This window comes from Gadus chalcogrammus, chromosome 6, assembly GCF_026213295.1.
Source record: "Gadus chalcogrammus isolate NIFS_2021 chromosome 6, NIFS_Gcha_1.0, whole genome shotgun sequence".
In the NCBI taxonomy this organism is placed as follows: Eukaryota; Metazoa; Chordata; class Actinopteri; order Gadiformes; family Gadidae; genus Gadus; species Gadus chalcogrammus.
The window spans coordinates 1047154-1057153 of NC_079417.1; the positions used below are offsets into that span (position 1 = coordinate 1047154).

The 10000-nt window shown below is 52.2% G+C and overlaps 1 protein-coding gene and 1 long non-coding RNA gene across 2 annotated transcripts in view; one reads left to right on the forward strand and one right to left on the reverse strand.

Annotated features, from left to right (window-relative positions):
* Positions 1-6: 6 nt before the first annotated feature.
* On the forward strand, positions 7-5054 carry nudt17 (nudix (nucleoside diphosphate linked moiety X)-type motif 17). Its single transcript, XM_056591994.1, has 8 exons — positions 7-323; positions 568-675; positions 986-1169; positions 1552-1577; positions 3175-3267; positions 3506-3604; positions 3888-4018; positions 4571-5054. The coding sequence occupies exons 1-8, from the start codon at positions 237-239 to the stop codon at positions 4758-4760; spliced, it is 918 nt and encodes a 305-aa protein (XP_056447969.1). The 5' UTR covers positions 7-236; the 3' UTR covers positions 4761-5054.
* A 4222-nt stretch (positions 5055-9276) lies between these two features.
* The window catches only part of LOC130384944 (uncharacterized), a 4191-nt gene continuing 3467 nt past the window's right edge, over positions 9277-10000 (reverse strand). Inside the window, exon 3 of the long non-coding RNA XR_008895947.1 lies at positions 9277-10000. This exon is cut by the window's right edge and continues 347 nt beyond it. This is a non-coding gene — a long non-coding RNA (uncharacterized LOC130384944).

A 10000-nucleotide genomic window follows, 5' to 3' on the forward strand; every position in this document is an offset into this window, starting at 1 on the left:
GGGAACCGCACAGAGGGCGGCGCTACAGCAAGTCACTGCGCTTCCGGTGTCAACACGGGACTTTTGTCAGCAGCTGTCTGCAGGGTAGTGGACGTCAGATAGGAGTACCCGGCGACACAGGAGGTCCAACGTCCCGTGAAACCTCTGAGTTGGATAACCCATAGCACGCTGCCGGTTGCGTTCCAGGACGGATCCATGTAGACTCTGACTCCGGTCCGACCACCGAGAAGAGGATCATGGAGACCCAGGTCCAAAAGGTCCAGAAGGTCCTGGTCCACCTGAGCGGGGGGAACGCAGCTGCGCAGTGCGCCCGGTTCGTCCAGGTCAGTCTAGCCACGCATCTCTGCAGGGATGTCCATGCTGCCGAAGAGATGCGGCAGCATGGCGCGAAGGTTGCGTTACGTTACGTTAGTACAGCGCATTAGCGCAACTAATGTTACACAACATTACACAACTGTGTCGGTCTCAGTTCTGTTCACACAGTGTGTGTGTGTGTGTGTGTGTGTGTGTGTGTGTGTGTGTGTGTGTGTGTGACGCGTGTGATTTTGTGATGTGTTGTTCCGACAGAGCATCACGGGGCACTTCGGCGGTCAGGATGAGACGCAGGTCGGCTGTTACCTTGACAACAACCGTTTCATCCTGAGTCAGGGGGCGGGCCAGCGAGTCCCTCTCAAGGTGTGTGTGTGTGTGTGTGTGTGTGTGTGTGTGTGTGTGTGTGTGTGTGTGTGTGTGTGTGTGTGTGTGTGTGTGTGTGTGTGTGTGTGTGTGTGTGTGTGTGTGTGTGTGTGTGTGTGTGTGTGTGTGTGTGTGTGTGTGTGTGTGTGTGTGTCATGATAACACACAGACACACAAAAACTTCACACTAGTACACCATTATGACAACACATCAAAACAATCACACTTATCCATGTCACAACGCACACACACACACACACTCATATACATTACAGGCTCACTATAATGTGTTTGTTTTCTGTTTTTCCAGAGACCCGCCTTCTGTCCCTTCAAGCACCTGTCAGTCACTCAGGCCGCTGCTATCCCATTGGACGTCCAGGACCGTGGGGTGGATGTGGGCGTGGCTGTCATCCTGCAGACAGCCAATCAGAGAGTGCTGCTGACGAGACGAGCAGCCGGACTTCGAATATTCCCTGGGCTCTGGGTCCCCCCAGGTGTGTGTGTGTGTGTGTGTGTGTGTGTGTGTGTGTGTGTGTGTGTGTGTGTGTGTGTGTGTGTGTGTGTGTGTGTGTGTGTGTGTGTGTGTGTGTGTGTGTGTGTGTGTGTGTGTGTGTGTAAACATGTGTAATATAAGTATGTCACGTAATTTGTGTGTGTGTGTATCTTGTGTGTTACATGTGTTTTTAGTAATGTGTATCTTGTGTGTTACATGTGTGTTTAGTAATGTGTATCTTGTGTGTTACATGTGTGTTTAGTAATGTGTATCTTGTGTATTCCATGTGTGTTTAGTAATGTGTATCTTGTGTATTGCATGTGTGTTTAGTAATGTGTATCTTGTGTGTTACATGTGTGTTTAATAATTGATGTGTGTTCCAGGAGGACACGTGGAGCTGGAGGAGACGGTACGTGTCAACATCATGTAAACATCATGTCTACTAAGGGTGTAACGGTACACAAAAGTCACGGTTCGGTACGTACCTCGGTTTTTAAGTCACGGTACGGTACGGTACGGTACAGCACGGTACGGTACGGTACGGCACGGCACGGTACGGTTCATAGTTAAGGGGGAAATTTAAAAAAACTGCTTGTTTGTCAACAACGGAGAATGGCCGTGTATCAGCAGCAATGAAATGAAGCAATGAATTCCCAGACGGGGGTTGTTGATGGTGTTGTAAGCTGGGTTTGCACCGCTCGTTTTATTTTTCCACAGCAACAGTGTTAGTGACACCTGGATGGTGCCTTTTCAAACGCCTTTTTCGATATTCGCTGAGAAGTATTCAAATAATATTAGAAAATCGCTCAATCAAGAAACCCCCCACGCTCGCACGCGCCTCGGATGCACGCACACACAATGGCACAGGGAGAGGCTTTCGTGATTTGTATGAATCATGTATCAGTTTATTTCAACAACTGCGCCATTAACATTCAACATCAAAATGATTTCAACGTGGGCTTAGGCAGATAGACCTACATGTGGCGAAAACGGATCGCTATTTATTTTTATCTATTAATTATTTATTTATTTTACTGAACACAGCCTGCATGATGGTGAACTATACACGTCAAAAATATAACTTCACACGGTGTGTATTTTTACAATTTATTTGTTACCAGCATTCGTGGTGTTGATCAGTAGAGAAATAGTCTGCCACTCCGCCAAAGACGTTGACGTTGCTTAGCAACCGAGGACGCTATTCACCACCGGAAGTTGTGAAGGCCCATGCAAGTCAACGGAGCGTTCAACAGCATTGAGAAGAGCCGTGTGATAAATAACGATAGTCACATTCATTATTCGATATTCTACGTGACTCTGACTATTCGACGATCGTTGCCCGCTATGTACTCCACATTTATGTACCGCGGTACACCTCTGTTACCGCTCCGAAGTGCCTGTACCGTGACGGTTCGGTCCAAATACGTGTACCGTTACACCCCTAATGTCTACATCATGTCTACATCACGTCTACATCACGTCTACATCACGTCTACATCACGTCTACAACACGTCTACATCGCGTCTACATCACGTCTACATCACGTCTACATCACGTCTACATCACGTCTACAACACGTCTACATCACGTCTACATCACGTCTACATCACGTCTACATCACGTCTACATCACGTCTACATCACGTCTACATCACGTCTACATCACGTCTACATCACGTCTACATCACGTCTACATCACGTCACCATCATGTCAACATCACGTCTACATCACGTCTACATCGCGTCTACATCACGTCTACATCACGTCTACATCACGTCACCATCATGTCAACATCACGTCTACATCATGTCAACATCACGTCTACATCACGTCTACGTCGCGTCTACATCACGTCTACATTGCTTAAATGCTCCTCACTATCCAATCATTCATTTGAAGTGTGTGTGTGTGTGTGTGTGTGTGTGTGTGTGTGTGTGTGTGTGTGTGTGTGTGCGCGTGCGTGCGCGTGTGCGTGGGCGTGCGTGTGCGTGCGTGTGTGTGCTAGCTGGTGGCGGCGGGACTCCGGGAGCTCCAGGAGGAAACGGGACTGGAGGTGGAGCTGAACGACGTCAGTCCTCAGATACTGGGGCTGTGGGAGGTGAGACGGGCCCGCAGACAGACAGGCTCAGAGAGACAGACAGTTCAATGGTCGTGCTTCTAAGGCCATTATGCAGATAAAGTCTGTATAGGCATCATACAACTAACTCTTCTGTGTGTGTGTGTGTGTGTGTGTGTGTGTGTGTGTGTGTGTGTGTGTGTGTGTGTGTGTGTGTGTGTGTGTGTGTGTGTGTGTGTGTGTGTGTGTGTGTGTGTGTGTGTGTGTGTGTGTGTGATAGTCTGCGTACCCCGCCCGTCTGGCCAGAGGATCTCCTTTTAGACATCACATCGTTACCTATATGCTGCTGCACTGCCCCCACACACACCAGGAGCTGCAGGTACACACACACACACACACACACACACACACACACACACACACACACACACACACACACACACACACACACACACACACACACACACACACACACACACACACAATGAGCTAAAGGAACACACACACTCACTCACTCACATAATCGTGTGTGTGTGTGTGTGTGTGTGTGTGTGTGTGTGTGTGTGTGTGTGTGTGTGTGTGTGTGTGTGTGTGTGTGTGTGTGTGTGTGTGTGTGTGTGTGTGTGTGTGTGTGTGTGTGTGTGTGTGTGTGTGTGTCCCAGGTGTGTCTGCGTCCGGACCCTGCGGAGGTGAGTGCGTGTCTCTGGGTGGACCGGGACCTCGCCCGCAGCATCGTGGGGGGGGCCGACGGGGAGGAAGGGGGGCTGCAGCCCCCCCCGCCCCCAGTCGTCAGGTACGCCTTACCTTAGGGTCGGTACCCCCTTAGCTTACCTTAGTGTCTGTAACCCCTTACCTTATCTTAGTACCCCCTTACCTTAGTGGCCGTACCCCCATACCTTACATTGGTATCCGTACCCCCTTGCCTTACCTTGGTGTCCGTACCCCCTTACCTTAGTGTCTGTACCCCCTTACCTTACCTTGGTGTCCATGCCCCCTTACTTTACCTTAGTGTCTGTACCCCCTTACCTTGGTGTCCGTACCCCCTTACCTTACCTCAGTGGCCGTACCCCCTTACCTTACCTCAGTGGCCGTACCCCCTTACCTTACCTTGGTGTCCGTATCCCCTTACCTTACCTTGTTGTCCGTACCCCCTTACCTTACCTTGGTGTCCGTACCCCCTTACCTTACCTTGGTGGCCGTACCCCCTTACCTTACCTTGGTGGCCGTACCCCCTTACCTTACCTCAGTGTCCGTACCCCCTTACCTTACCTTGGTGTCCGTACCCCCTTACCTTACCTAAGTGTCCGTACCCCCTTACCTTACCCTGGTACCCCTTCCCCTCCAGGGTGACGGAGGTCCTGCCGGACGGGGCCCTGAGGGGCTCCCTGCTGCCCGGGGCCGTGCTGTGTGCCCGGGCCCCTGCTGAGGGCCCCGACGTGGAGCGGGTCAGCACTGGGACCAAGTACGCCCTGGGGCTCTGGCTGGACAGCCTGGCCCCTCGGCAGTCCTCCTCCACCGCTGGGGGGTCCTGCTGACTACGGACCGGTCCATTGTGGGGGTCGGCTTAGTTCTGGAGGTAGAGAAGGGCCGGCTGGTAACCGGAAGGTTGCTTGCTAGACCGGTCCAGTGGGGACCTGGACCAGCTGAAGACAACCAATCAACTATTCACTTCACCTCTGCAGGGACACGAACATGATTGAAGAGCGGCGTTGAAACAGTCTTTCCTTTCTGTGTAATGTGCCTTCTGGCCACCAGGTGGCAGTGCAGACTGTTCAACTGCATCAATAAAGAAAGATGACACTGTCTGACCTTTTGGATGTTTCCTTTGTGTTCTCTTCTGTTTTAATAAATAACAGTGCATTTCCATAAATATCACACCCACTGACCAACCAACTATCAAAAATTCCATCCCCAGCGAATGACTTCTAAAGTCGATCCACCAGTGTTAGGGGTTGTGGGTGCAGGCAGGCAGGTAGGACCCAGATGCAGACGGGTAGGGAAAACGGCACTTTATTTCCGCCAAAAGGCTAAGGTAAGGAGAAAGGGAACACAGGTAACAACAGAGAACACGCAGGACCAACAAACCACAATGACAGCACCAGGAACAAAGGAAAGACAAGGGCTTAAATACTAAACACAAGACACGCAACGAGGAACAGCTGAGACACATTAGGGGAGGGAGCAGTAATCAACACAGGAGGGAAACACAGGGAAACACACCAAAACACGACACAGACCATGACAGTACCCCCCCTTATTGCCCATTCAGACTACACGATTTCAGCCCGATTTTGCCCCGATTCTTTCGTGGCAGACAAATTTGCGATCGGGTTAGGGTTTACCCTAACCCTTGCGATCTGCGACGCTTTCGTCTGCGACGCTCGAAAACCCCACGACGAAAAGTTTGGCATGTCAGAATTTTTTGGGGAATCGCATGACGTATCCATTGTTGACATGAGGGAACCACGCCCCCAGTTGCGTGAGGGAAGCCCGCGAACAGCTGGAGCTCACGCGCAGTGTTTACCAACTGACTTCACTGCAGTACGCTGAGTAGGAGTAACGACTGCAAAAATGAATGCGATCAATAAGAAGAATGCTAATAAAGAAAACGATGGAAAATGGAGCAATATAATGGAGACAACTTTGGTGGAAATGTGGCAGCAAAGTCCCTGCATTTTCAACCCAAGAACGAGTCCACAAACTTTTCTTCCTTTTCTTCCTTTCCTTCTCTGTGCAGAGGACCGCCAGCATAATGCCTAGTGCTAGGGTTAGGGTTAGGTACTCGGGATCCATTGTTGATGCTTTGTTGCTAGGCTACGTTTTTGCTGCGTCTACTTTGTATAGTTCATGTCACGTGCAACGCAACTACTGTGAGGAATTACCGCATTGAGCAGATATAAAAACTACTGGAACCTTTATGACAAAAATGTCAAAAGCATTTATGTTAGTTCTAAATCTTAGATTTTCAAAATATCTTGCAAACGTGAATGATACGAAGTAGAGAGCATCGCACCCTCGAATCTTGTAGTGTGGCCAGTCTGCCGACGAGACAAGGCCCGATTTCCTGCCTCTGAGATCGTATAGTGTGACATGTTAAATCGTGGAGGAATGTCTGAGAATCGTGTATTCTGAACCGGCCATTAAGGGTCGACTCCCAGGCGACCCACGACAAGCAAAAAAAAACACGAAGAAAGTCAAACCCAAATAGGGTGGGAGGAGGGGAGCCAGGAGGAGGGAATTAAAAAAAAATAATATGGACTGGGGCAGATCGGAGGGGTGTCAGGCGGGCAGCCAGAAAACTGCCCCAGGGCATGGCAGGGAGCCTCAGGCGGACGGCCTGGGGGGCAAGCAGGGGCAGAGTGAAGGCGGAACCCTTCAGGAGGCCGGCGGCAAGGACGATGAGGGCTCAGTCCCTCAGGAGGCCTGCAGCGGCAAGGAGACCCCTCTGAAGGCCAGCAGTGGCGAAGGCGGAAACCTTCAGGAGGCCGGCAAAGGCGAGGTAGAGGGCGGGTCCCCTCTAGAGGAAGGAGAGGTGGAGGGCGGGTCCCCTCAGGAGGGAGGCCAGGTAGAGGGCGGGTCCCCTCTGGAGGAAGGCCAGGTAGAGGGCGGGTCCCCTCTGGAGGAAGGAGTGGAGGGAGGGCCCCCTCAGGATGGAGCAGGGGGCGTGCCTCCGCTGGACGGTCTGGAGGGCGGGCCCCCTCCGGCAGGAGCAGAGGGCGGTCCCCCTCTGGAAGGCGAGGAGTGGGCTCAGGAACCGGACAGGGCTCGGGGACCAGAGTGAGTTCAGGAGCTGGAGTGCCAGGAGGAACCGGGTGGTACCCAAAACTCACCACCCCTACCCTGATTGTCCGTAAGGGAGGAGGCTGGTAGCGGGGAACCGGGGGCAGAGGCTGGTAGCGGGGGGCCGGGGGCAGAGGCTGGTAGCGGGGGGCCGGGGGCAGAGGCTGGTAGCTAGGGGCCGGGGGCAGAGGCTGGTAGCTAGGGGCCGGGGGCAGAGGCTGGTAGCGGGGGGCCGGGGGCAGAGGCTGGTAGCGGGGGGCCGGGGGCAGAGGCTGGTAGCGGGGGGCCGGGGGCAGAGGCTGGTAGCGGGGGCCGGGGGCAGAGGCTGGTAGCAGGGGGCCGGGGGCAGAGGCTGGTAGCGGGGGGCCGGGGGCAGAGGCTGGTAGCGGGGGCAGAGGCTGAGAGCAGGAGCGTGGAGGCTTAGGCCGGTCACCAAAGTCCGGTGGCAGTGGCATGTCGCTCTCCGGCCAAAAGGTTGTGGGGTTGAGCAGCTCGACTGCCCACTCGGGTAAGGCGTCCTCCAACTCTGGCCTTGACGCAACAGCCCTGCACGTACGCCCCAACACAGCCTCCTGCTCCTTCCTGCTGGGAATGTTCTCCCAGCCATCCATAGCTAGGATTATCAACACCAACAAATCCTCCAACTCACGGCAAAATAGAGCGTCCGCTGGGTCCAATCTGGGTGCTGTCATTCTGTTAAGGTTGTGGGTGCAGGCAGGCAGGTAGGACCCAGATGCAGACGGGTAGGGAGAACGGCACTTTATTTCCGCCAAAAGGCTAAGGCAAGGGGCAAGGGGCAAGGGGCAAGGGGCAAGGGGCAAGGGGCAAGGGGCAAGGGGCAAGGGGCAAGGGAACACAGGTAACCACAGAGAAAACGCAGGACCAACAAACCACAATGACAGCACCAGGAACAAAGGAAAGACAAGGGCTTAAATACCAAACACAAGACACGCAACGAGGAACAGCTGAGACACATTAGGGGAGGGAGCAGTAATCAACACAGGAGGGAAACGCAGGGACACACACCAAAACACGACACAGACCATGACAACCTGTTAATTATTATCCATCAGTTTATTGTATCAACTCAATCTGTAATTGCCGAAACATAAATAAAGAGTTTGTCGAGTTTGACCAATGCGTCATTATATTATATATATTAACAATCCGGGTGTGGTCGTCTGCCCTAGCTCTGTCTCTGTGGACCAGTGAGTCTAAACCTCAATACCTGCTCACTGTTTCAGCATTCACATCCAAACGTGGAGAATATCATTCCAGATATCATCTCATAACCTTTGTATTATTTCATAACCTTTGTATTATTTCATAGCATGTTTTATCCCAGTCCTTAATGGAACGCCAGGTGACAGTGATGGTTAGCTGTAGAGTTTGTCGTGTCTACGTGAAGGCCGTCTGTGTTTGTTAACCCTTTCTTAATCCCTGGTTAAGGACCCAACATGCTCCTCCCAGTTTGAGAGCCATTAGAAACTCTGAGGACCATGAGCTTGGATTCAGAGGTCAGAGGGCACCGGTCCACCAGTCAAACCAGTTGGCCTGTGGTCCACATTCTGAAAAGCCTTTAAGAACTCCTGTTATGGACAGTCTCTCTCTGTCAGTCTGTCTCTGATAGTCTCTCTCTCTCTGTCAGTCTGTCTCTCTGTCTGTCTCTCTCTCTGTCAGTCCGTCTCTCTGTCAGTCTGTCTGTCTGTCAGTCAGTCCGTCTCTCTGTCAGTCTGTCTGTCTGTCAGTCAGTCCGTCTCTCTGTCTGACTGTCAGTCTGTCTGTCTCTGTCAGTCTGTCTCTGTCAGTATGTCTCTGTTAGTCTCTCTCTCTTTCAGTCTGTCTGTCTCTGTCAGTCTGTCTCTGTCAGTATGTCTCTGTTAGTCTCTCTCTCTTTCAGTCTGTCTGTCTCTGTCAGTCTGTCTCTGTCAGTCTGTCTCTGTCAGTTTGTCTCTGTTAGTCAGTCTCTCTGTCAGTCAGTCTCTCAGTCTCTCTGTCAGTCTGTCTCTGTCACTATATCTCTGTTAGTCTCTCTCTCTTTCAGTCTGTCTGTCTCTGTCAGTCTGTCTCTGTCAGTATGTCTCTGTTAGTCTCTCTCTCTTTCAGTCGGTCTCTGTCAGTCTGTCTCTGTCAGTTTGTCTCTGTTAGTCAGTCTCTCTGTCAGTCAGTCTCTCTGTCAGTCGGTCTCTGTCAGTCTGTCTCTGTCACTATATCTCTGTTAGTCTCGCTCTCTTTCAGTCTGTCTGTCTCTGTCAGTCGGTCTCTGTCAGTCAGTCCGTCTCCATGCCGATGTGATATTAATATTAATATTCCACATGCTGACTCAGCCCCGGCTGAATAACAAAGGGTCAGGTGGAGCCGGTGATTAATGTTGGGTGACGTCACACGTCGGCTCTGGTTAAATGTGGACCGCACAACACCCCGCGGTCACCCTGTTGCCACGGGGATTCCTCTGGTTAAATGTGGAACGCACAACACCCCGCGGTCACCCTGTTGCCACGGGGATTCCTCTGGTTAAATGTGGAACGCACAACACCCCGCGGTCACCCTGTTGCCACGGGGAATCCTCTAGCTCACGTCCCTGTGCAGGGGGTCGGACCTAAGACCATGAGGGACACGGAGACATTTGGGGATGAACCCACAACCTTTGAGTCTGGGGTGTCAGACAGGCTCCCCTCTGGGAAAACCCGTCCCTGCATACTGGATGGTACAGTCCTACCCAGGGCTTATGGGATGGAAAGTGTTTGTAAACAGGATGGGTTGGATTGAGACAAAGCAAACAGCCTCTTGAGAGAGACAGGAACACTCAGTGACCGCACTCTGAATCCTCCTTTGTTCGCTACGTGGCTAACAGCTAGCTGGCTCAGAGTGTCGGCCTGCCCTCGGTCAACAGAAATCAGTCACAGTGTGAGGGTGAGTCAGACAGAGTCCATGGATCAAGTCCCTACTCTCATGCCTTGCCAAACAGGGCTGCCTGGTGAAAGCCTTTGGTACG

Excerpts from the sequence above, each read along its gene's own strand:
- nudt17 (XM_056591994.1), top strand. The coding sequence starts at position 237 with ATGGAGACCCAGGTCCAAAAGGTCCAGAAGGTCCTGGTCCACCTGAGC. Across the intron at positions 676-985 it reads GCCAGCGAGTCCCTCTCAAG|AGACCCGCCTTCTGTCCCTT; the intron begins GTGTGTGTGTGT and ends CTGTTTTTCCAG. Across the intron at positions 1,170-1,551 it reads TGGGCTCTGGGTCCCCCCAG|GAGGACACGTGGAGCTGGAG; the intron begins GTGTGTGTGTGT and ends TGTGTGTTCCAG.